The 27,708-nt window shown below is 40.5% G+C and overlaps 1 protein-coding gene and 1 pseudogene across 1 annotated transcript in view; both read right to left on the reverse strand.

Annotated features, from left to right (window-relative positions):
* Greb1l (GREB1 like retinoic acid receptor coactivator) overlaps positions 1–27,708 on the reverse strand; it is a 247,506-nt gene that overhangs the window by 77,159 nt on the left and 142,639 nt on the right. The window contains exons 3-7 of the mRNA XM_028759515.1: positions 25,024–25,183; positions 24,631–24,828; positions 16,908–17,084; positions 8,343–8,519; positions 6,034–6,159 (exon numbers count right to left, since the gene is read on the reverse strand). Of these exons, the coding sequence (XP_028615348.1) occupies positions 6,034–6,159; positions 8,343–8,519; positions 16,908–17,084; positions 24,631–24,828; positions 25,024–25,180 (835 nt within the window). The 5' untranslated portion in view covers positions 25,181–25,183. The remainder of the gene's footprint in view (positions 1–6,033; positions 6,160–8,342; positions 8,520–16,907; positions 17,085–24,630; positions 24,829–25,023; positions 25,184–27,708) is intronic.
* LOC114614049 lies at positions 9,550–10,897 on the reverse strand (annotated as a pseudogene).

A 27,708-nucleotide genomic window follows, 5' to 3' on the forward strand; every position in this document is an offset into this window, starting at 1 on the left:
TTTTATTTATCCAGGCTGTGGCTTCTCTTCCTTTTCTCTTAATAGTATTGGTAAGGGGATAGGGGGAGCTCAATCAGTAAAATGTTTGCTTTGCAAGCATGGGTTCCATTTCTAGAGCACACGTTTCTTTGTTTTGTTTTAAAGAAAAAAAGGAAAACAACCTGAGTGTGATGGGGTTCGAAGCTGGACAGACCCCGGGAACTTGCTAGTCAGCCAGAGTAGCTTGCCTAGGGAATACCAGGCCAGTGAGAAACTGTCAAAGACTGGATGGCACTCAAGGTTGTTCACTATCCTTTATTCCTACATATGTAATGAGTGCTGAGAAAAAAAATCAATAAAATGCAGAATCTCTCTATAGTTAGCTTAGTTTTGAGAAGTTTGGAATACTTATACTATGAAAATATGTGGTAAAATTAAAAACAGAAACACATGTACCAAAATCTCTTTTTCATAAAAAATCTTGGACTTTTTCATTAGTGTATACTTGTCTCTGTTCATCTAGACCAATGGTTCTCAACCTTTCAAATGCTGTGACCCTTTAATATAGTTCCTCCTGTTGTGGTGATCCCATCCATAAAATTATTTTCATTCCTACTTCATAACTGTAATTTTTCTATTGTTATATATCTTAATGCAAATATCTAATATGCATGATATCTGATATGTGACCCCTGCAAAAGGGTCGAAACTCACAGGTTAAGAACCACTGACCTAGATTGTCTTTTGAAAGAATATAATAAAAATAAGTAGAGGCAGGCGGATTTCTGAGTTCGAGGCCAGCCTGGTCTACAGAGTGAGTTCCAGGACAGCCAGGGCTACACAGAGAAACCCTGTCTCGAAAAACCAAAAAAAATAAAAAAATAAAAAAATAAAAAAAAAAATAAAAATAAGTAAGTTTCAGAATGAACTACTGAACTTTTTAAAAATGTCAGATACTATGTTTGGCTCTGTGCTATAATGTTAAAAAAAAAAAGTACAAAGATACAAATCTTATCCCTAAGGAGTTTATAGCAAAAAAAGGGAAAGAGGCCACAAGGTCTCCCTATCTGGTTAGAGGTAGGCAGATATGCTAGCCAAGTATAGTGATGTTTGAAGAAAGGTCCCTGGGCAAGGACAGATATTTGTCACAGAGGGAACAAATCTAAAGTAGATTTAGAAGAGCATGGCTACTATTGAGGTCAGCTAAATGATGCCTTCTCCTGCAGACCGCTTTCCAGACAGTTTTCAGGAGGACAGAGGCATCCAAGGGTGGGGTTTGCAGGCAAAGTGATGAGTGTGTGAGTAAGGGGCCACAAGAGGATGGATGCAGCACAGTACGAAACATTTGGACACTCAAACAGCAGCCCTAAACAGGAGACAAAGCAAAGGAGGTCATGAAGTTCAGGAAGGAGTCAGATTTGAGGGGCACAGGCAGGTAGATCTCCAAGTTCAATGCCAGTCTGCTCTAGAAAGCAAGTTCCAGGATATCCTGGGCTACCCAGAGAAACTCTGTCTAGAATCCCAGAGCCCCCAGAAAAAGAAGTACCAGGAGGAAACAAGGCACATCTAGGTCTGGTCAGGGTTGCTGCAGCAACCTTACATTTTGTTATTGTTTGCATGCATGTGTATGTATAATGAGTGTGTGTATAAGAGGAGGGCTCACATACATAGTGAACACATGGAAGTCACAGGACAACCTTGGGCATCAGTCTTTGTCCTCCATTTGATTTTGAGGCAGCTTTTGAGATTCATCATTCACGGTCTGAATGCCAGGCTAGCTGGTTCTCGTCTCTACGGCTCATCTTCCCATATGGGCATATGCATCACAGATGTATGTGTTACTGCATCTGGCTTTCCACATGGGGTCTGGGGATCCAATGTCAGTTCTTTATACATGCTCAGTAATCATTTTTACCACTCGAGCCACCTCCCTAGCTCCTTCCCTAGTTTTACATTTTAGAGAGCATCATCCACTCAGAGGCTCCAGACTACAGCATTATTATGAGAGACGACAGCAACAGCCTCACTGTACAGTGAGCAGCTATGCTCCAGCATGTATTCCCCACTAGGATGCTCTGTCGCATCATAGGCCCCAAGCAACAATCAACTGGCCATAGACGGTAAGTTCTGAAACCTCAAGCCAAAAGAAACCTTTGCTCTGTCTGAGTTGATAATCTTAGGTATTTGTTACAGCAGTTATCAGTGAAAAGCTGATTAACATTAACCAAGCCAATGTGGGAAAAACCAAAACCAAAACCAAAACCAAAACACTGAGAGCAACCAGTAGCTTCCTCTCTCCCCTTCCCTAGCCCACCTCTTTCTCCTCTGCTTAGGTGTGCTCACTGTGCCTTGCATGCAACCCTGAATGACTTAGGTCTGGTTTTATTTTTTCCTAATGAAACAATAGTGATAGGATCTTTTATGAATGACTTTCTTGTTTATTCATCTTATCTATGAGCCTCAGTTATAGTGCTGTATACAGGAAGTTGTTTACTCATTCTTAGTATTTCGTTATATGAATTTCTTCCCATTATGTTGCTAGTGAACACTTGAATTGCTTCCAGCTTAATCAATTGTGCAAATCTCTTGTGAAGAAGAGTCATATACATGACTCTTACCAGAGTTTCTTTAGGGGAACAGCTAGATAATAGCATGCCTATACTTTCTACTCTATTAAAAAGTCACTGGCAGCCGGGCGGTGGTCGCACACGCCTTTAATCCCAGCACTTGGGAGGCAGAGGCAGGCAGATTTCTGAGTTCGAGGCCAGCCTGGTCTACAGAGTGAGTTCCAGGACAGCCAGGCCTACACAGAGAAACCCTGTCTTGAAAAACCAAAAAAAAAAAAAAAAGTCATTGGCAGTGTCGGGCACTGACTAACTATGTTAGATATTTTAAATATTTAAAAGTTTTCCTTGTATGTGCCAGATTGTCTGTATGTGCACTATGCACATATAGGATCTGCAAAAGGACATTAGATGCCCTGAAACCTGAGTAATGGTTGGTTGTTAGCCTCCTACCTCTTGGTGCTAGGAACTGAATATGGATCCTCTGCAAGATTAGCTAGAACTTTTAGTTTCTGAGTCTCTGAGATAATGTTATATAAAACTATGAGGGTAAAAATCCATGGCTGCAACAGAGACTTGAGGATATTAGAGAGCCAAACATAAAGAATATCTGCTAAGGAAAACTAAAAGCAACAAGTGGACCCAATCCATGAGAGAAGCCATATGGTTTGCAAACACCAAGGCCATAGGGCAGAGTTGCACAAACCTGCTGGTGTTTATACGGTGGCATTGTATGCCAGGCATGATTAAGGATTTAGTACTTGCTTTACTGTTCTTGAATTCTTGTCCCAATTAAATACAGTGTGTATGTGTGGGAGACAGATGTATATAATTTAGGTAACTGAAGACACAGCCACCTTTGATAATAAAATAATCCACTGGGATTGGTAACTAGAATAAATAACCAATGACACAAAATGTTATATAAAAATATGCAGGGGTGAGTAGTGCAAGTTGGAACAGCCAAAGCTTGGTGGATGGGACCCTAGACAGAGCCATGTGGGTAATAAGTTAATCCTTGCCTCCAATACTGCACAATGTATATTTACGTTTCAGGCTAAGAAACCTTGACTACCACCAGTTCAATTATCTGCAGATAGGTGAATCTTAATGTGTCAAAAAACCAAGTTATACCTAATGTTTATCATGATACCATAATGCTAACATACAATTTTTACAGTCTGTTACATTCAGTCTGTATTAGAAGGAACAGTGGTTGGTGTATCTATACACATAAATAGGTCACTATGAAAGTCTTCCATAGGACACTTTGTAGAAGAGTGTTTTCTTTTTTTCTTTTTTTTTAAAGATTTATTTGTTTATTTTTTTTAATGTATATGAGTACCACCATCCCTGTCTTCAGATACACCAGAAGAGGGCTTCAGATCCCATTATAGATGCTTGTAAGCCACCATGTGGTTGCTGGGAATTGAACTCAGGACCTCTAGAAGAGCAATCGAGCCATCTCTCCAGCCCGAGTGTTTTCTTCTAGTAAATTATCTGAGTTGCACCTGAATCTGCTAACAGTGAATTTCAGGGTCAAGTTATCTCTTTCCCTCCACCCAGGAATACTGAAATAACATTTGGCCACTTGTGTTTACTGTGAGTCAGTCAGTGACCTTCTCTCTCTTCCTTGCTTATGTCTCCTCAGGGCACTGTGGGATCCTTGGCTAAAGTCCAAATTTTTGCAGAAGACTGATTTCTTCTTTCAGAACAACAAAAAATTGCTTTCAAAACATATTTCCTGGTATGATTAATTAATATTATATTAATGCTTATGGTTTTTAATATTTTCAAAGGAAAACTTGTTATTTTTATATCTAGCCTACCTTGTAGGAAAGTCAGCATGGTTTATTGTTTTTTATTCCCTTCTACGAGTGGTTTTAAATCATGGGGGTTGTTACTCAAATACTGGAACCCAGCCTCACAACATCTGATAAGGTTCTTAGAACACAATGAACACTTGATATGCATTGATTGGAATGAAGTACATGTTCATTTTTAACACTATAGTTTTAATTTTTCATTTATTATCTCCAAGATCTAAGGGAAGATAACATACCATAAAACTCATCAAATCACTGAAATAATATTCTAGGCTAGCCATGCAGGCAAGTTTCTGATGTAATGAAGGGTGGTCTTTCAATGCTAAGAGCCAAATGCCAACATTTTTCTTTCTCAAACAGCATGATTTAAAAAAGAAATAGTCTTCTGTCTTAGGAATATACTCTATCTAAATATCTTGAGAGTTTAAAAGTTGCTCAGAATCAGGAACATTGTTACTCAGGTTCAATCAGATTTTGCTGACTATGGGCACACAGTAAGACATGTCCCACTGAAATTGGCCTCGCTATACTTGTATTTCTGCCGACATACTCTAATACTTCCACCTTGTAAACAGTTTACCAGATCATGAGAGGCTCACATGACATTTGAAAGTACCATGGTACACTGCTAATGAAGACTCCCTAGTTTTTTTGGTTTTGGTTTTATTTTTAACCTGTGGTGAAACAGACAATGGCTAGCACATATGAAGTTACACACCAGATGGGTAAGAGTACAGACAAGGGAACTACGACATAATTCATATACTCCTTTATTGTACTTCTCATGTTGCCTGAGATCCAGCTATGCTACTCCTGAGTAATTTTCTCAAATAATCCATAGCTCATCAACTTTCAGCATGGGCCATTTTGTTCTGCTTGAAGTCTTATCCTGACCTCAGGTCCTGGCTAGCGCCATATAATAGACGATCTTTTAGAAATCTGTCCTTGTAGTCACTTCACCATCGAATCAGCCTACTGTCCAGATTTGATAATATACTAGAGGCTTCAAGCACTAAGAATTTTTATCTAGTTATTTGTAACTGAGCTTTTGTCTTGCAGCATTAAAAACTAGATCCTGGATTCATCCACTATTGTACCCAGTCCATTCAGGGACCTGTTTTATACCAGCTAGTGTGCGATTTTCTCCAGCTATCTCATGGTTTCTGGGTTTTTTGTTGTTGTTGTTGTTTTGTTTTTTCTTTTAGAAACCTTGTTTCCTTTGTGTCCTTGATCCCCTCTGTCTCTTTGGCTATTTGCATCTCATCTTCCATGGGGTTCCCTGAACTCTGAGGGGATGGATTAGAGTCATCTTAGGGGTTAAACATAGCTCTACCCTAGAATTCTACTCTTCATGAGTGTGTCCCTAGTAGCTGTGGTGTCTGATTTCTACATACTCTCTACAATTTTCTTCCACTTGTCATTTCTTTCTCCATTCTCTGTCATTACTGGCAAGACTACTGAGACTTAAGTCCTGGTCCTCCAAAGATGTACCATCTCAATGCTGGCTTCTAATTCTAATAATAAGTCAAATTGCATTCTAATAATACTCAAAGAGTATTTTATTTGAAAGCATTTCACTCAAGCCAGCTAAGCAAGTTTAAAGATGCTTCATTAAATATATATATATATATATGTCCTTACAATAATATAAAATGATTTCATACCTGTCGGAGTGAAGCCTGCTTTGTATCCATTAGCTGTTCCATTATTTTCTGGAGCCACAGTTGATGACACTGAAGAAACAGCCTTCGTGGAATGGCAAAGAGCAGAGGATTGTCGGCTTCTACATTCTAGAAGGGATAAAAGCACATGATATGAAGAAGCTAGTTTTTATTTGAGCAGGCAATGGGGACACAATCCAAAAGATCACTGAAACAAGTTTTTGCTTCTTGAATGGTAGCAACTTTCCTAATTACTTACTGTCTCCAACAGCCTGATCAGACTAGTGAACAGTCTTCCTAAGCCAGATGTTATGCTTAAGGCAAAGAACAATCACAATTTTATGGCCCACAGATTAGTTTCCACATGAAAAATGCAAATAACCAACACAGTTTTGTTAGTTTTATGGGTAAGATAGAGGGTAAAATATCAATAATTTATAAAAAAAATTAAGCTTTTTAGATACCAGGTAACTTCTTGTTCATAATTTATTTAAATGTATAATAGTAACTTTGAATCCATCTAGGCTACTTTCAGATGTTTCTACTCAATCTTAATTCAAACATAAGAAAAATAAAAACTGTATAGATAGAAGAGACAAATTAGAAGGAAATTATTATTATTAGTTCTTAACGGGAATAGGTAAATGGTGTTCAAAATGACTATTAATAATGCAATAGCAAGTTTTGCATTAAGGGATATTACTGAGGTTCTGATATGACTCTAATTGTACTGTGTACTGACTTAGTGAACACTGTGACAGTCTCTCAGTCTTCAAATTGTATGATTACTAGTCTCAGAAAGTAGTGTGTGAAATAGAAATGTAAATGGTTGAACAGAGTCACAAAGGTTCTAAAGAAAGTTTCCATGGTAATGAGGCACACGCAAGGACTGAAAGCAGTTCTCTGAAGCAGCCCACGCTATGGCTTTCTGACAACAGTGATTATATTTTGGCATAAAGTTTAACTTCATCTTATGCATATTATGTGCATAGATGCATATTAATATCATGTGGTTTTATATAAATAGGTGTACAATTTCAGTTCCAAAATAAAATCTGCTATAAATATGAGACCATTTTAAAAATTGGCCAAGTGAGGTAGCTCAGAGGGCAAAAGTGCTTATCACCAAGCTCAGCCCCTGGAACCTACACACTGAAGGGAGACAACAGATTCCCACAGGTTGTCCTCTAGCTTCCACATGTGCTGTGGTAGGCGTGTGTGCGTGCACGTGTGCACGCACACACACACACATCAATCATCAATCAAGTAATATAAAAATACTATTCTTTACTAGAAACATGAACTCCTTGAGCACCAAGAAATCAAGTGTATTTATGAAAACAAAATAAAAGCTAAAGGAAAAAGTTGAAAGGTAGAGAGACAATGCTTGTCTTGGTTTTATTCTTTAAATACGACTTATGGTATTCAAGAAGACATTCTAGAGGAAAATTCTTTAGACTTTGCCAGGATAAAGAGCATCTTTATTTTATGATATCTATCATATCTTAATGATATTCTTAAGATTCAGTGCTTGCAAGATTTAAGCTCTGATGACAATGGCTTGGGACATGCAACACCATTCCCTGTGGCAGTATATAGTGAGTGCCACCTCAAATGCAGGCAAGAATAATTATGGTGGAGGATTCAGAGACAAATGTGCTATTGTAATTCAAATTTATTCTGCTATTTCAGAGTCAGGTAAAACTCTTGTGTCAGCAAGAATGATAAAGACAATTATTTTATGGAGAAAAAATTCTTAGCATCAAAGAAATCACATTAGGATAGTAGCTAAAACTGTGGTAATGTCTACCAAGCACATGAAGATCTGACTTTCTACACATTAGCTAGCTAAATTGTTGCTAATTCCAAAGAAACAAAACTGTTAACTCCAGCATATACTTCCCAAGGCCTCTAAAAGACTCGATTGCTATTTGATATGTTTTGGTAAAATAAAAATAGAAAACGGTAGATTGGCAAGAACCACTAACAAACTGAAATCAAGCAAAGAGAACATTTTACACTCAGGTTCTAAGTGTAAGACATCCAGAAGTGCCGTTTCTCGTCCCAGAGCTGTATGCCTTCTCTGGAGTCAGATCTGGAGACCTGCACTTTCCTGACTCTCCTATACTCAGATGTTTCACTTAATTATAACAACAGGCAAGTCAAACATCTCTTAAAGGGCTTTGTATTTTTTGAGCAGCCTTTTGAACTTGAGTTATTTATATAGTCCACACCTGTACTCTGAACCCTGTAAGGGTCACTTGTCACCGCCACAGAATCTCCCTCCCCTCCCCCTCCTGGAATTTGGTTACCTTTCCAGCAGATTAGAGGTCCCTTTGATAACACACCCTGGGAGGTTCTGACGAGGTAGTACTTTAAGTGCTTCTGCTTCTTTGGCTGGGTGGTGAGCTTCAAGTTAATGTGGTTAGAAAATTCTGTGAAATATCGAAATCCCCTTTCTCCACAACCGATACAATTTCCAGAAAACCCTGAAATGGGGAAAGCCAATGTTACAAGTGGCCTTGTAAGTTGATACACTACTTCTAGATGTGAAAAGTATAAAAATATTCACAATCTATTGAACCAACAATATCCCAACGTTTAGGAAATACTTCAGAAGGGAAAAAAAGCAGGGGTAGGTTTTCAGTGGAGTCTTCCTCCACCACCAACTTTCCTCTTTGATTTTAAATTCTTCAGATAAAATTGTAAATGCTTGTAAGCTAGTACTCTATGTTCAAAAAAATTCAGGAAATTTAAAGTTGCTCCAATGCTGCTATCTAATATGAAATTCACGGTCAAGTTATAACAAGCACAGAGTCATTTCTATAACAGTAAAAGACTGGGACTAAGTTCAACACCACTATAACAGGACAATGTCTAAGAAAACAGATTGGGAAGTATCAGGTGACAGAATTTTCTTTTTAATTTTTTTATTGGATATTTTATTTATTTACAATACAGATGTGATCCTCTTTCCCCCTTTCCCCTCCCTAGAACCCCCATCCCATCCCCCTCCTCCTTTATGCTTTTATACAATTTTATTTATTTTATTTTTTCCACTCTACAGTTTATTGCATTTATAACTGGACAAAGTCACATGTGTACAGAAGGAAGCTCATACTATCCCAAAGCAGAGTAGGGACTAGAGACTGGGGATCCATTACTGGCCTTTAGGGGGAGTTCTGAGGTGAGGGGTAGTCAACCTTCCCATTGCAGAGGTGTGGCCACAAGGGAAGAGAGAAGAGGGGACCACCTGGCTTTGGTCACAAAACTCAGGGCCTGGCACTGATCCAAGACAGACAGACGGAAGCCTCAAAAACCACCCTCCAAGGAAGCCAGGGACTACCTGACCAGTTTCACTGTGATGTGGCTGGTTCAGATCTATACTCAGGGGCTATTAGAAAGGGAAGGCATCAGAGCAGGAGGGAGAAACGACACTGGTGACTAGTGAATGGTCACTGGGGTACTTGGACCTGTGAAAAGGGTGGGTGGGGAGGTGGGCCACCTGGAACTAGGAAGCTAGCAACAAGTTTCATAAATGCCACTGCGGCCAATGTATCGCACTCATTTGATGACATCATGGTTGCTGTAGTTCAGCTTTGGTTCAAATACCTTCAAGTAGTGTACTTTGAGGCCAGAAGGTGTGAATGGCACCTCAAAGTTCATGGAAATGGGGGGCCGAGCCCATTTCTTCTTATCATTAGTGGGCAGGAGCTCAATCTCCGCGCTGATCTGTGATTCCTTTATGCCTGCCATGCGCTTGGTCTTCCGTACAATGGTGTTCTCGCTGGCCTTGTACTTGGCCTTCCCCTTCATGCAGATCACCTGCACACCACTTGTGTTCAATGGGGTTGGGATCCTTACCTCAATCTTCTGGGCCAGAAGGTGAGGGCTTGAAGTTGCACTTGATGACCACCTTGATCTCCAGTTTGGTGGCTTCCACCTCCCGCACCAATGGGATCACCCGGAAAGGAAGGATGATGTCCTTGGTAGTACAGTATCTCATGAGTTCAAACTCTCCATCAGGAGAGATGAAGCTGATGCTCCGTTCAGAGTCAAACTTGCTGAGTCACACACACTGGTGGAAGGTGCAGTCATCAATAGTGATCAACTGCTTACCACTCTTGCTTGTTTCATCTGCTGTGCCTTTGCCCTGCTTTTCTATGACAGTCTTGTCATTCATTCCAAACTTGCACTCAGGTATACCACTCAGGTAACTCTTCATCACCACCCGGCGCGACACATGGGCACTCAGCACCTGCCCCTGTGGGGACACAAGTAGGTTCACACTCTCCAGAACATCTAGGAAGAGTTCATTCCGGCGATACTTGATGCCTTCCCACAACCAGCCAATCTGCCCGGTCACCTGGCTGATGATCTGGGACTGTTCTTCTTTTGTCTGATGCTGACTCTTGATGCCCTGTTGGGTGACGAAGGTTTTCAGTGCACCTGTCTCTGAGTTCTGTGGGTAGCTAAAGTCCAGAATCTCATCCAGCAGCTCATATATGAGCACAAAATTGTTTTGATGTTCTCCTCACTGATCTTGTCAAAGTAAGAGGCCATTACATCACACATCTTGTAGAGGAATTTGAAGACCATGGCAGCATTGACATTCTGCTTAGTGATGGCGGCCAGCCAGATATTGGACCACTTAACATGGAAGAAGCTGGTGCAAGCGATGTTTGTGACAGGGCTGCTGCTGTGCATGAATGATACTGACCTGAAAGGCATCCACAGCATTCCTCCCGATGTCATCTCTGTAGACCTGGGAGATAAGCACCTCCCCCTTGTGATTATAGATGAATAAGCCTCCTATCATGGTGGCAGCTCAGTCTCTGTGACCCATTGCTCTGAGAACAGACCTGGAGTCAGCAGTCCCCACAAGGCCGACCTGGCCACTTTTGGATCCCAAGATGTCCGCCCGCACCCAGCTCGCCTGTTTTATACCATTTTAATTACATGCATATATTAAGGTCAGTTCTAATCGTTTTTTGTTGTTGTTTTGTTTTTGTTTTTTGGTTTGGTTTTTCGAGACAGGGTTTCTCTGTGTAGCCCTGGCTGTCCTGGAACTCACTCTGTAGACCAGGCTAGCCTCGAACTCTCGAACTCAGAAATCCACCTGCCTCTACCTCTCAAGTGCTGCGATTAAAGGCGTGCATCACCACTGCCCGGCTTAAGGTCAGTTCTAGGCTGAGGGTCTAGCAATACAATAGATGCAAATAGTCAAGGAACAAGCAAGACAATAGACACAAATAAAGAAAAAACAAGGCATTAAACCCAATTACGTGAACACTCCTGTGATCACTGTTTCTAAGGGCTTATCAGGATGACCAAAGTATCTGAGCCTACTTCTCTGTCCTAGCCCAAGGTCATTTTCATGTCTGATGTCTACTTCCTTATTCTAGCCTAAAATTTAGATTCCTGCCTGAGATTATTTCTTTGTTTTAGCCTAACCAACCTAACACAGAAGTGCATTGCTGTTGATAATGCATATTCCATAATAGGTAAGGAAGGCATTCTTGTCAGAATGACCTAAGACAGGTTCAGTCTTTTTAATGAAATAAAAAAGGGGGGAGAGGTGGAGAACCTTTGTGGCTGGTTGGCAAGAATCTGACATGAGCCAAGAACAAGGAAATGGGCTGCTTAGCAGGAATATGACATTGGCTAAGGACAAGGAAGTAGGCTTCAGGTAGGAATCTGACATTAGGCTAGAACAAAGAAATAATTTCAGGCAGGTGACAGAATTTAGATAGTATATAAAGACAGGAAAGACAGGTGAGGGCTGAAGAGTGGAGCTCAGTGACAGACACCTGTCTAGCTGAGTAAGGCCCTGAGCTAGAGCCCCAGAATTGGGAGAGGAAGGAAGGAAGGAGGGAGGGGCACAGGGAGGAAGGATCGGGTTGGGGGAGGGAAGGAAGGAAGAGGAAGATGAAGATAAAGGATTTCAGTCCTAAAGTTCCTTATGCTTTCATGTTGCAAGCTCCTTTATTAAGATCCTGCTGAGGAGAGAATAATTGGGTGAATAGCAAAGAATATAATATGTATCAATAAAAGCATCTTTATGAAACCTGTCACTTCATATATGAATAAACTAATAAAACATTGAATTTCAAATATCATGGTTTTATTTTTTATCACTTAAAAACTATCTGATTATTAAATCTTTGCGGTTTATTATTCTAACAAAGCTCTTGTTTTAACGAGACTGTGGGTCCCACTCTTGGTTCTCTGCCTAGCTTACCACAGCAGCTTGCCCCACAGACCTGTGGACTATGAGAGTATGATAAGTATCTGACCTAATATGAGATACTTAGAACCTCTCTTCTAGAATTTTATCTAGACAGCACTGGACCCTAGATTTGTAAAGGTTTGTAAAAACAAAATCCATATGTGGTTCATCTCAAGTACACATGAATTCTGGTTTTGGAGGGGATGCACTGAAAGCTGTGACCAGGCAGCTGGAGAGCAGTCAGGAGGGGCAGCACAGACTAAGCTGTGTGATGCTGAGCTATTTCAGTCACCTCTGATGCTATAAGAGCTAGACACAGGTTCTGTGAACTTCCCATTTCTTCTTCATTTACCTTCTCTTTACTCTCCTGAGCTTATTCTTTTATATCAAATGTCTGAACAATCTCTTGGACTAATTAAACTAAGTAAGACTCTCAATGGCATGGTTGGAGCAGATGTGTAAAGAGGAAATGGAGAAGGCTGGGAGGATGAGAAGCCATGCATTGCTTTATGAAAAGTCAGCTGTTAGCCCTTTTAACACACAAAAGAAGGGAAGACCAGGAAGTCAGTGAGTTCCTTTACTCAGACCTGATGTGAAGAGAACATAAGATGAACAAGACAAAGGGGGAAGACAAGGAGTCTTATATCCTGTATAAAGACCATGCATCTGTCTACAATAACTTAAAACATGACCACGGGCAAACTGACATGGTTTTCAAACCCCTAAACCAACCTGGTATATATTAACAAGGATAAAGAGAGAAACAAAAGGCCACAAGGATAAAAAGAACATTTTACGGTATCTCCACTGGAGGATACCAATAATTCAAAGCATTTATAAATGGGCCACCCAAGTTATTTCTATAACAATTATTTACTGAATACCAGGTAAATCCCAGAGGAGAATGATGAATAAGAGATAATTACAACCTCTGCTTAATTAATAACATTAAGTTATATAGTTTATTGCTGTCATTTTATCAAGAATGAACACCAAAATAGACTTATAAATGACTTAGAATGTATTCAGAGAAGGATTATATTAGAGAATATTTGCTCATTTCTCAATTTTTTTAAGCTATAGGCCAATAACAATAAATAAAAAAGTCATTGACTGTCTAGTACCCCAAGTACCTGTTAGAATTACCCATCCATCCATCCATCCATCCATCCATCCATCCATCCACCCATCTGTCCATCCATTCATCCATCCATCCATCCATCCATCCATCCATCCACCCACCCATCCACTCATTCATCCATATATCCATCCAATCACCTGTCTGTCCATCCATCTATCTGACCATTCACCCATCTATCCAATCACTCATACATCTGACCATTCACCCATCTATCCAACCATCCATCCACCTGTCTTTCCATCTGTCCATCTATCCATCCATCTATCCATCCATCTATCCATCCATCTATCCATCATCCATCCATCATCCATCCATCCATCCATCTACCTATCCTTCTGTCTATCCATCCAACCAACAGACACATAATCTGACAATGCTTTCTGTATATGAGAATTCCCTACTTATAAAGAACCCTTGATGGATTATGAGACATTTTTCAGGGTTTTCAGTCAAAGCTTCACCTCATTGTTCTGATAGAAGAGACTATAATGCTTTTAAAATGCTAAATATAGCCAGGTGGTAGTGGCACATGCCTTTAATCCCAGCACTTGGGAGGCAGAGGCAGGTGGATTTCTGCGTTCGAGGCCAGCCTGGTCTACAGAGTGAGTTCCAGGACAGCCGGGGCTATACAGAGAAACTCTGTCTCAAAAAAAAAAAAAATCAAAAACCAACCAAACAAACAAACAAAAAAATAAAATACTAAATACATTTCCAAAATTGTTTTACATCACCAATGAGTCTTAAGTAAATGACTAAAAGGACTGTCCCTTAGAGTTTCTGTGCCTCCGGGTCATAGCTTAGCTTAGTTTTTATTATACAGTACATTTTGAATAAGTACAGTTGAAAAAGAAATCAACAAATAAGTGATTGGACAGTCTTTGCTAATTTACCACAACAAAGAAGCTTCATCATTAGATCTCTGTATTAAACTATATGCTTAATTTCACTTAAAGAGTAGTGAATGCATTTTATTTTTATTGCTCAATACTGGGGGTCAAATATAGGTCTCTATTAGCCCACCGTGACCTTGAACTCTTTTTTTTTTTTAAGATTTATTTATTTTATGTGAGTACACTGGTGCTGTCTCAGACACACCAGAAGAGAGGGCATCTGATCCCATTATAGATGGTTGTGAGCCACCATGTGGTTGCTGGAAATTGAACTCAGGACCTTTGGAAGAGCAATCTGTGCTCTTAACCTCTGAGCCATCTCTCTAGCCCAAACTTTGAACTCTTGATCCTTCTGCTTTACTGTCTGGTGTTGGGGTTAAAGACATGTGTAATTGTATCCAGTATGTATTTTTTGACATCTTTGAAATGTGAAAATGACCAATATATGTTAGCCAATAGATGACTCTGAACTATAACTTAAGAACTGCTCACACAATTGTAGCCCTTGGGGGGGCAGAAGCAGGTGGAACTCTTGTTGTCTACATAATGAGTTCCAAGTCACAGGGCCACACAGTAAGATCTTGTCAAGAAAGAAAAAAAGTGTGTGTCGGGGGGAGCTGTTGAAGAAGGGAAGGGATCTCTATAGCATGTTATGGGACAGTTTCTGATTCAAGATTTTTAAGGCTTTCTGATCTTGTATAATTTGAGTGGCTGCATCAAACTAAAACAAAAGTCATCGCACAATCAATACAGTAGTTTAATTCTTTGTCCTCTTCTGATATTTGCACTTTAAAGATATAATTCCATCTAAATAAAAGGCATTCTGAGAAGCAAAACATGTACATAAACATAACAAATGAATAGCAAAGCTCATGTATCTACTTGTCTTTGTATTACAAAATAAATAAAAAGAAGCTAGTAGTGGCACATGCCTTCAGTCTCAGCACTATGGAGGTGAAGGCAGGTAGATCTTGATGAATTTGAGGCCAGCCTGGTCTATATAGCTTTCCAGGCCATCCAGGGGTACATGGTAAGATCTTGTCTGTCTTAGTTAGGGTTGCTATTGCTGCAATGAAACACTATGACCCAAAGCGAATTGGAGAGGAAAGTTTATTTGGCTTATGATTCCACATCATGGTCTATCCCAGCAAGAACTCAAACAAGGCAGGAACTTAGAGGAAGGAGCTGATGGAGTGGTCATGGAGATATACTGCTTACTGGTTTGCACATCATGGCTTGCTCAGCCTGATTGCTTATAGAACCTAGGGCCACCAGCTCAGGGATGGCACTACCCACAATGGGTTTGCCCTCCTTCCCCCATCAATCACTACTTAAGAAAATTCCCTACCCTTCCTAGTTATTTTAGGTGAATGGATATTAAATGTAAAATGAGAAGCAACTCTCAGCTTTCTTGATGCTGTGATAGACTGAGGACAGAAACAATGTAAGAGAGGAAGGGTTTATTCTTGCTTAAGGCTCAAGGGATGCAGCTCATCATGACAAGGAAGAAACAGGTTGGAGCAGCTCCCGGTTGGGTGGAGCAGCTCCAGGCTGGAGCAGCAGGGGTGTGAGGCTGCCCATTATATTGTAGAAGCCCTACTTTCTAAAGGTTCCCCCAATCTTTTTTTTTTTTTAAAGATTTATTTATTTTGCAGTGGTGGCACGCCTTTAATCCCAGTACTTGGGAGGCAGAGGCAGGTGGATTTCTGAGTCGAGGCCAGCCTGGTCTACAGAGTGAGTTTCAGGACAGCCGGGGCTATACAGAGAAACCCTGTCTCAAAAAAACAAAAAACGGTTTATTTATTTTATGTATATGAGTACACTGTAGCTGTCTTCAGACACACCAGAAGAGGGCATTGGATCCCATTACAGATGGTTGTGAGCCACCATGTGGTTACTGGGAGTTGAACTCAGGACCTCTGGAAGAGCAGTTGGTATTCTTAGCCACTGAGCCATCTCTCCAGCCCCAAGGTTCTCCAACCCTTTAAGAACAGCCCTCCCCAGGGGGAACCAAGTACTCAACCAGAAAGGCCTGTGGATGGTATATATATCTCCCTCTGATTATTATGCCCCTCACTAATCTCCCTCCTGATAGAGACATTTTACATACAAACTAATCGTACTTATAAAGTATTAGGTAGTATTGAAATTTTTTTTAAAAAAAATTTGCTAGTATTGAAAATTTACAGCTACCTTACAAAGTAAATAATTCACAAATAAGTAATTGGGAATTGACTTCATGTTCAGATCAGTGACTATAAAGAGTCGACTTCACTCTACTTAATAAAATATAAAAAACCTTACATGGCTAAGGATGAAATTGAGAACGTTACATGTGCTAAGTAAGTACTCAGACCTAAAATATTACATTTTGATAAATTGTATGCTCCTTTTTAATGTTCTCAAAACAGTTTTGCATGTCTATTTTTGACAATAAAAAAGTAAAATATATTTAAGTTCACAAGAGGAAAATTTTCCTGTTTGAAACTAAACCATTTGAACTCCATCTAACTCAGTGACATACATGTACACATATAATATTCTAAGATAAGTTTTAATAAACATATATTTCAACTTCTCCCTTCTAGAAGGAGTTTCATAGGCATTAAACACTCACCTAAAAGTGCATTTTTCCCATGGTCATCTGGTAGAAATCGCTTGTCTACAGCACAAACCAGGATGTGTTCAGGAAGATTAGGAGACTTGGCCCCCACCAGCAGGAATCCAGCTGGGATGTCAATTTGTTCCATACACAGTGATACTAAACGCAAATCCTTTCCAGCTTGACAAAACCCTAGAAACAGTAAGAAGAAAATAAGAATACTTAGGGAAGGTAATTTCTCCTTATCCATCCATTAGAATAGAGCTATCTATAAGAATCACTTCTAAGGACTCAAAGCCAATGGGCCCTAACTAGAAAACAAATCTATCTCCTCCTGTTTGGTTCCATCAGGATGACAGCTCAAGTTTCCTGGCCCACAAGTAAGGCAATTATAAATATATAATAAACCACCTAGGAAAGTGTATATAATTTTTGTATATACATGATAAGTTCTCTCTCTCTCTCTCTCTCTCTCTCTCTCTCTATCTCTCTCTCTCTCTCTCTCTCTCTCTGTTTGGTGTACTTATACGCAAGTATGAATGTGTGTGTTCAGGTACCTGCAGAGGCTAGAGGTTAATGTCAGGTGTCTACCTCAATTGCTCTCTATCTTATTTCAGTGAGACAGTCTCTCACTGAATCTGGAGCTTCAGGGATCTGTGTGCCTCTTATTCCCGAAATCCCACCAATATGGGAGTTATAGATACTCACTTGTCTTTTTGGTGGGTGCCTGGGATCTAAACTCAGGCCCTCACATGTACAGGGCAGCCACTTTACCCAAGGATCCATCTCCCTAGCCAAGTCTTTATTTTCAAGATGAAGCCATTTCTAACTGGGACAATACAATTCACTGAACACAGGATGCTCCCCCATATCACAGCAGCAGAGACTGGAGCTCAGAGCTTGGTGACTGGTCAGGGAACTAGTCAGAACTAGAATTCAGAACAGACTTTTTACTAGATAAGCCATGAAATGACAAGTATTTATGTAATCAGTTTGTAATGGACTGCCACATTCACTCAGTATTTCATAATTTATAAACAGGTGCTTCACAGGCCTAAAGAGACAAAATTTGAACAGAACGTTTTCCCTTAAGAACTCAATAGCCAAGCAGTGGTTGCCTATGCCTTTAATACCAGCAGTCAGAAAGAAGAGGCAGTCAGATTCCTGTGAGTTTGAGGCCAGCTTGGTCTATTCAATGAATTCCAGGACAGCCAGGGCTACAACAGAGAAACCTTGTCTCAAAAACCCAGGTGGGGTGGGGCTGGGGTGGCAGGAGAAATCTTTTATTTTTGTATTTTCAACAAATACACTCTTTTTTATATATATATCTAACTTAAAGAAATGAAACTACTGAATCATAGTTGTTGTATAGCATAAATATAAAATAATATGTTAATATATTGGTCAATCTAGACTAAGTACTTTCTAGTTAATTTTTTTTTAAAGGGGCCAGAAAGATGGCTCAGTGATGAAAAACACTGATTTTCTTCCAGAGATTCCAAGTTTAATTCCCAGAATGGTGGCTCACAACCACCTTTTTTTAAATTTCATCCCCAATTTTGGCATGCAGGACTATATATATGACAGAGTACTCATATAAATAAAACATTTTTATCATATGCTATGCAATGACAGAATTATTTCAAAAAGCTCAAGGAGTTTAAAGTGCCTACACTACTAAAAGAGATTTGTGACTCAGAAGACTGGGGACACTACCTATTCTAACCTCTTCAGTATGTAAATGAGAGAAGGGTCCAGGAAGATTAACCTAATGTCCTGAGGTCAAATAACCATAAACCAACCAAGAGAATCCCACAACCCAGATCTCTAACTCCCACTGAGATGCTCCTTCAACTTCTACATCTTTTGCTAGCCATAAAGGCACATGCCTAAAATTCTAAAACTTTGGATAGTAAGGCAGCAAGACCTTGAATTCAAGACTAGCCTGGTATGGCTCCCATAGACTCATGTGTTCAAATGCTTGGCCCATAGGGAGTGCCTTGTTGGAGGAAGTGTGTCACTGTGGGGGCGGGCTTTGAGGTCTCCTATGCTCTAGCTTCCTCCAGGGTGGAATTCACATCTACTGCTGCTTGAAGATCAAGATGTAGAACTCTTCCAGCACCATGCCTGCCTAACATGTGGCAACGCTTCCTGCCATGATGATAATGAGCTAAACCTCTCAAACTATAAGCCAGACCTAGTTAAATGTTTCTCTTCATGAGTTGCCTGGGTCATGGTATTTTTTCATAGCAATAAAACCTAAACTAATACACACACACACACACACACACACACACACACACTTGGGTCATGATAGTTTTTCACAGCAATAAAACCTAAACTAGTACACACACACACAAAGAGAGAGAGAAAGAGAGAGAGAAAGAGAGAGAGAAAGAGAGAGAGAAAGAGACAGACAGACAGATACACATACATGTAAATAAAAAACAAATAGGTCACAAAAACAGAGTAAGTGTTCTGACATGTCTAGTGCTTTCCCTACCTCTAGTGTAGCACAGGATACTACACTATAATCTCTTTCTAGCTTGTTACTGTCGGTTCTATCACCTGTTCTTATGGTACCCCTTTTAGGCTGAATTCTGTGGAGCATTTAATATACCATCCTTGTCACCCATGGAGTATTCCAGCATCCACCTTTCTCATTCTCACTGATGAATTCTTAAAAGTCAAGGTTTTAGCTCGGAGTGCTGGCGTACACCTATCATGCCAGCTACTCAGAAGGCTGAGGATTTTGAGACCAAGAGTTTGTCAGTCTGGAAAGTTTTTACAAACCATAAGTATGGGAGCCACTGGGGCTGCTCGGCTGGAATCTGATGTTGGCCAAGGACAAGGAAATGGGCTTTAGACAAGAATCTGACTTTGGGCCATGACAAGGAAGTAAGTTCAGGCAGGAGTCTATTTTTAGGCTAAAACAGAGAAGTAAATTCAGTCAGGAATCCAAGTCTTAGGCTAAACCAAAGAAGTAGGCCTCAGGCATGGATTTGACTGTGGGCTAGGACAAGGAAGTAGGCTCAGATACTTTGTCATCCTGATGAGCCCTTAGAACCAGCAGTCATGAGAGTGATCACGGGGTGATCACTGGACTCTGTATATTGCCTCGCTTGTTCCTTGACTGTTTCTATTGTAATGTTGGTTTCTCAAACCTAGAACTGACCTAAATACTTGCATGTAATTGAAAGGGTTTAAAAGAAAAGTTGAATTAACCAAACCTGCCTTCAGCCTCAGAACTGGCTGGGGCATTCTTGGAATAACGTGATGGACGTGGCCTTATACTTCTGAGGTCTTCATCCAGACCCATAGCCTCTGAGTCATCAGAAGAGACAGACCCCTCCAATAAGCTTGTTTCTGATAATATCTTTGACTAATATTCCTAAAATTGCCAGAGCCATCAAAGCCAGGAAAGAACTTTCAAAAAATGTCACATCTAAGAAGAACCTAAGGAGATAGTACAATTAAATCTGGTGTAATATTCTTGATAGGATCATGGCTCAAAAAGGACATTAGGAACCAAAGCAAACCATAGCCTTGATTGCTAATGTTAATAAAAATATATGAGCAGTAGCTAATTAATTGTAACAAATGTGCTTTCTGTACTCTCACAGGAGAAATTACCTATGTATACAAATGGAACTACTGGCTTGCATTTTCTATAAATGTAAAGCTGCTTCTAAAAATAGTCTTGTAAAGTACTTTTCTTATCTTCTAGTTACTCACAAAGAGAAGCCTAGGGCAATTTAATTAAAAAGAAAGTATGGGGTGAGAAGAGAAAGGAACAGTGAGGCCAGAGTAGCTCAGGAAGAAATCAGTTCATTCATGGCCAAAGATGGTAATTCTCTTAAATATTTCAAAGTTCATCTGCCAAGGGCCTGATGTTTTTCTGTAAACATTTCTTAACTGTTTCTCTTAAACTCATTGTCAGGTGTTAGCACAGCTACAGAATCCATGAAATGTGACTGGATTTCCAGACCCACAAGATTGCAGTATCCCGTGTGGCAGGGAGAGGACACTGACTGGCTCCTATGACCACTCTTCAGAAGCCACAGAGGACCACCTCAGAGCAACCCACGGGAGTCTCGGCTGTTCTCCCTTAGGAAGAGAAGGCAGTTACTTATATGGGTGAACAACTTCACAAACTTGCTTTTGGAATCACTTCACTTCTGAGAGCAAAAGAGCCTAGCTCTTTTGATTTTAATTAAAGCACTGTGGTGGTGATAGCAGAGGGGGCCTTCTTTATAAACTTCATCTGCATTTTCTTAAGAAAATGGCCAAGGTTTTCACTTCATAGAAAGCGATTTGAGCCCTCCAATTATCTCCAACGTGAAGGCTCCAGAGTAAATAAAAAAGGAGGGAAAGGAACGTTTACTGACACAGCAGTAAATCCAAACTAAAGCAATCAAAGCAGCATTCAGAGGCTGAAAATCTGGTTGTTCTTCACCTGCGCAGACAATCAACTGCCTCCCAGCAGGGTAGGAACTCACTCTATTCCAATAATTTACATAAGAAATTAGCAACCAAAATTTACCTATGAATGGCAGGCCTCAGCAGCCCGGCAGATGTCAAGTATCTGCTTATCTAAATTGCCTCTAAAAATAGCGTCATGGCACCTTAAGCCTTAGGTAAATAGGGTTTCCCAGGAGCTGGAAGGTGGTATTTTTAAACAAGGCCACAGTCCTTACATTCTCGGTTCAACGCTGGTTTTGTGAGCACAACTTTGAGGTTGTTTTCCTTTTGAGCAAGAAGATTCTTAGAACTTTCTTGGAGCAAGCAAAATTGACAACACTGTGTGAAATATAAAATACCAAGTTATAAACGGCTTTTTATTTTAAATGCCATCCTATGATGAGGGGGAAGTTAAGTAGGGGCATGAACGAAGCTCAAGAATTATAAGAATGGAAGCAGTTGGGCTGGAGAGATGGCTCAGTGGTTAAGAGCACTGACTGCTCTTCCAGAGGTCCTGAGTTCAAATCCCAGCAACCACATGGTGGCTCACAACCATCTGTAATGAGATCTGATGCCCTCTTCTGGTGTGTCTGAAGACAGCTACAGTGTATTCATATATAATAAATAAATAAATCTTTAAAAAAAAAAAAAAGAATGGAAGCAGTTGATGTAGGAATTCCAGTACAGAATTGTTTTCAGAATGTGTTGGAATTGAATCTTCTACTTTGGTGGGGGATAGTTTTTGTTTGTTTGTTTGTTTGTTTGTTTGTTTGAGACAGGGTTTCTCTGTGTAGCCCTGGCTGTCCTGGAACTCACTTTGTAGACCAGGCTGGCCTCGAACTCAGAAATCCACCTGCCTCTGCCTCCCAAGTGCTGAGACAAAAGGCGTGTGCCACCACTGCCTGGCAGGGGTACAATTCTTAATTCTCAGAAAAATTGCCTGCCTTTACCTTTAAAATCACCATTGCTCTTTTGGGGTGGAGGTAGAAAGATTACCCCAAATTCTATAGTTACAGCTTCAGTTTAACATTAGCCTGGGTTAGAGCGAGACCTTGACATAAATATACAGATTGTATCCTAACCATGTGCGGTTTTTTGTTGATTTGTTTTCTTTGAGACAGGATCTCATCATGTAGCCCTGGCTGCCCTGGAATTGACTAAGTAGATCAGGCTGGCCTTGAACTCACAGAGATTCACCCCTCTGTCTCCCTAGTGCAGAGATTAAAGGCATATTATTTTTGGGTCATCAAGTTTATATCTTGGTACCTTTTCAAAATACTTGGTTATAAATAACACCACTGTGAAATTGAAAACATAGTCCAAGACAGGGAAAAACTCTCTTCCCCATGCTTTGGAAGAAAATTTGCTTAACAGCCCAAGTACTGAAAGACAGGGAAAACTCTTCCCTATGTTTTAGAAGACAATTTTGCTTGCTTCACAATCACCGCCTAAGTTTTTACTCTGGTTCTATTTAATTATCACATGTGATTCAGTTCTCAGTGAGACACCATCATTTAAAGCACTATTAAATGTCACTTGTTACTTGATGAGCCAACTACTCAGTTAAAGGAAAAGATGTAATGATAATACAAATCAAGTAAACAGCAACATAATGCTGTCAATGTTCATATCTCCATGGGTTAAAGGCTTCTGCACATCAGTAATGAGTAAGTAGGTACATCATATTAAGTCTGGGCAGTCGATTGTAAGTGGAGGCAGATCAGTAAGAAGTGATGCACTGTTCGCAAGCCTAACTCGAAGAACATTGATGGACACTCCTTCTAGGGATACTTGTGAGCTACAGGAGGATTATTCCAGTCTCTTTCCCCTCTAACAAGAGGATCTGGATCCCTCCATGGGTTTTCAGATTCTCAGGGAAGTAGGACATCAAAAGAAAACAAACTCTCAAACAAGGACAACTAGTTTTCTGGCTTTACCTGGGTAAGGCTGTAATTTACATCAAATTATTTGTTCTCCAAGCTTTGGCAGAAAACTGTCCTCTGTCCTGAGCTCTGGAACCTTCTTGTTTTCCAGCCCCCTGGTTTCCTCAAGCTTTTCATGCTCTGACACCATGCAGGTTAATGCCAGTCTGAATATAAAAACCACATTCCACATACTAATTAAGTGAGCAATCAGAACTCTACAACTATTCGGAGGGAAGAAGGTAGAATTTAAGTTGGGATATCACTGAAACCACAAAACAATGAGAACATTAGAAACCAGGGTTCCCTCATTTAAAATGTGGTTAAAAGTGTGGCAGGAAATAAAGGTAACTTGAACAAATGGAATAAGATCACCTGCCAGTGTGGTGGTGGACAGCTTAATCCCAGCACTGGGGAGGAAGAGGTAGGCAAATAAGTCTCTGTGAGTCGGAGGCCAGCATGCTCTATAGAATTCCAGGCCAGCTCGCACTTCCTAATGAGCTAGTCTCAAATAACACAGAGACAGAAACAGAGAATCAAATGACATGATATTTATAAAAGAGTTGAATTTTTCTTCTGCACTCAGTGAGTGTAGTTGTAAGGCCAGGGAGATAGCTCAGTAAGCAAAGGAGCCTGCTGGCAAGCATGACCATTTGAGTTTGACTCCTGGCATGTCCAGGGTGGAAGGAGAGAACCTGTTCCTGAAAGTTGTCCTCTTGTCCATGACTGTGTTGTGACTCATGAGCCCTGCCCCCATAGAGCACACACACAATACATAAATAAATCTGATTAAAATGTTCTAAGTAGCTTTAGAGTCAGGGCATCTAGAATCTTCATTACTATCTAGAGGTGGACTAAAAGTAGAAGAACATGAAACTTTTTTTTAAGATTTATTTATTTATTATATATGAATACACTGTAGCTGTCTTCAGACACGCCAGAAGAGGGCATCAGATCTCATTACAGATGGTTGTGAGCCACCATGTGGTTGCTGGGATTTGAACTCAGGACCTCTGGAAGTGCAGTCAGTGCTGTTAACCACTGAGCCATCTCTCCAGCCCCAAAACATTGTTTTTAATAAAAGCTCAGGTGAAAGTAAATTCTTATATCTGAACTTACATTAGCACAGATCCTCTCAGGGAAATGGTTCAACTATTAACTTCATCTACAAGAGTGGGTAGGACTTGTGTTTCCTGTAGACAACTGTTAAGAGGCCTTAAGAGATCATGGGGGAAGAGGAGATAACCACTCATTCCTTCAGTGTCTGGTGTCCAGCCTTGAACACCACATAGAAGGAAACAGATCAGATGATATTACAGTACAAGGCCAAAAAGAGCTCCAAAGTGCAAACCTACCATCTGTTGTGCAAGATCCTTCCGGGGCAGGTTTTTGTGAGTAGGGAATTGGTGGACTGTTTGAGTCAGACATGTCTTCTTCATCTTCATCATCTTCCATTTCATTTATTGCTACATTGTGAGAAAAATCCAGGCTGCCATTTTGAGTATAGCGGTGTACTAGGTCTTTATCTAGATCCTCCACCTTCGGTTTGACATCTGTTTAAGCAAGGAAACCAATGCAAGTTTAAGTTTTAAAAAGAAGCTTATGGAAAACTGATTACAAGTGAAATCTGAAAGATATCTTTGAGGAGGAGGAGACTAGCATTTTTAACATTTGTTTGAGTTTCCAGGATTTAGAATCCCCACTTCTTTTGAAAGGAGTCTAAAAACGCCTGCAATTGAGAAACTTACCTGCAGATGAGAAAGGGTGCTGGTCTGGGTCCAAGTAGAGCTGGGAAAAGATTGGCCGAGGCACTGCAGTGCTACACCTGAGCGAGGCTTCTATAGAGTTATGTAGAGCTTCCTCAAATCTAGCAGATTTCAGTTGCCCAGCATATGAGTTCCCCATGGTCTGTACCAGCACATCCCAAAGAAAAAGAGGAAGGGAAATTTTGTATTAGATGTTTATGTCCTAAAACTCCATGTATGGGGCTAGAGAGATGGCTTAGCTGTTAAGAGTACTTGTTCTTTCAGAAGACCTGGGTTTGGTTCACAGTACACTCATGTGGTGGACACAATCATCTGTAACTCCATATCTAAGAGATCTGGACCTCTTCTGACAACCACAGGGACTTCTTACCCACGATCAGTATAGCAATTTCAAAGGTGGCATATTAGCCTTTGTCTAGAGCAAAGTGCCTAGAAATTTCATCTCTTCTCAGCCTATTCTCAGCCTAACAAGTCAGCTGTCATTGCATGTCCTAGAAACTCTCCAGGAGGTATTTTCAATTAAATTAATGGTGACATAATTTTTAATTTTTTTATTTGAGTGTTTTGCCTACATGAATGTATGTGCACCAGTGCATGCTTGGTGCAGGCATAGGTATGAAGAGGCCTCTGGAATTGGGGTGATGGATAGTAGTGAGCCCCTGAGTGATATAAATTACCTACTGCCTACCTCTCCAGCTCACAAAGCATAAAATCTTCACTCTGTTCCCTGATTGTTTAAGAAGTAAGCCAGATTCATATACACAGGGCAAACAAATAATGCTCTGAATAAAGACATTAAGTCAGCATAAAAATGGGAAATGGAGCTTTACCATCATGTACTTAATTGGACACAGGTGTTCAGACTTCGTGTAAAAGGAAGCAGCATTTTAAAAAAATATAAAGGGCAGAGAGCTGACCCAGGGCTTCTTTGGCACAGACAATGACGTTTTTTACCCTTGAAAGCTTCACTACTCAAGGAAAGGTGGAGTTCCAAAGGAAACCCTTTCAGTGTAACAGATTGTAAACACCACACCTAACGAAGTCACTGAAATTATTGGCATTCGTCACTACATGAGACCCCAGTGCCTGAGATGGGGGAACAGCTGATAGAATGTTAGTAGAGAATAAAGGATTTCAGTTAGAAAATGGAGAAAGACATTTCAAAATTAGTCATTAAAGCAAATACAACAAGAGAGCAGATATGACATTGATTTCCATATTACAGGCCTTCCAGGGACCATCTACCACTTTTGTGATATGGAGGAACTAGAAGAGTCGGTAGAAGACAGTGTGGTCCTTTCTGAACCACTAATTAACTGCTCCAAGTTCAGATGGAACCCACTATAAAGCACTACGCTACTATCATGGGCAGCTTCTGCTCTTGCCTTTTCCCTTTCCATAGGAAGTTAGGGTCATGGGGTGGGAGTAAGCAGGTAGAGAGGGCAAGAAAAGGGAAGCTGGGGAAATAGGTTCCAGTTACTTCCCACAGACTCCTCAATTTCTTCTCTCCTGCAAATGAAAAGCAAAACAACATACTAACTACCAAGAACTGACAGACTGTTTCCCCAGGAATGGCTCCCACTGGCCAAAGATGGGAGGCATGAAACACAGAAAGCACACACTGATCAAAGCATGATTACAATAAAAAAGCCCATGGATACATTTGCTACTCAAGAAGAAAGTAGAATTATTTTTAGAAAAACATACAAAAACAAAATGAAATACCTAATTAACTGACTACTATTGCCAGAAAAAGGAGGGGTTATGTGTATATGGTGTTATTGCTGTCTTTCAAAGTAACCCTGGTTGTTAGTGAGTAATTTCTTAAATGAACATTTTCAGCTAATAAATGAATACTAGAAGAATACTAGAAGTATAAAACAATCACTTTGCAACTACTAATGAGTATTGAGTAGGCAATGGTATCAGACAAAACCATTGGGTAGAAGGTTGAAGGAAACTTTGTAATGGGAAAAACCAGCTGTCCTCTTGAACCCATGGATTAAGTGCAGAGTCCTGATGTGAGATAGTGAGAAACTGTGGGCCTTGCCAAGGAGACAATGTAAACGAAGCACACATTCCACCCAGAAAGTGTTCAGCCAAGACATGAAGCGAATCTAGTCAAGTCTCAGAGAGAACTGCTTGACCAGATGAGTCACACAAGACCACAAAGAAACAAACGGAATCAGAACTAGGTTCCTGCAAATGAACAGGGGCATTCCACCTTTACATTAAGATTCAACTTTAAAAAATGTACATGGTTTTCATGTTTCAACATGTTTTTTTTGAAACAGAAAAGGGTGGGAGCAGCTGTGTGCTGTACCTGTACTGTACTCTGGGTGCTGAAGCAGGAACACTCATTCATTGCAAGTTCCAGAATAGCATGGGTTATACTGTGACTATGAGAGAGAGAGAGAGAGAGAGAGAGAGAGAGAGAGAGAGAGAGAGAGAGGAGGAAGGAGAGGGGGAGGGGGAGGGGGAGGGGAGAGAGGAGGGGGGAGGAGAGAGGGAGAGAGGGAGAGGGAGAGGGAGAGAGGGAGAGAGGGAGAGAGAGAGGGAGAGAGGGAGAGAGGGAGAGAGGGAGAGAGATGAGGGAGAGAGGGAGAGGGAGAGAGGGAGAGAGAGAGAGGGAGAGGGAGAGAGGGAGAGAGGGAGAGAGGGAGAGGG

This window comes from Grammomys surdaster, unplaced genomic scaffold (genome assembly GCF_004785775.1).
Source record: "Grammomys surdaster isolate TR1022 unplaced genomic scaffold, NIH_TR_1.0 126298, whole genome shotgun sequence".
NCBI lineage: Eukaryota > Metazoa > Chordata > Mammalia > Rodentia > Muridae > Grammomys > Grammomys surdaster.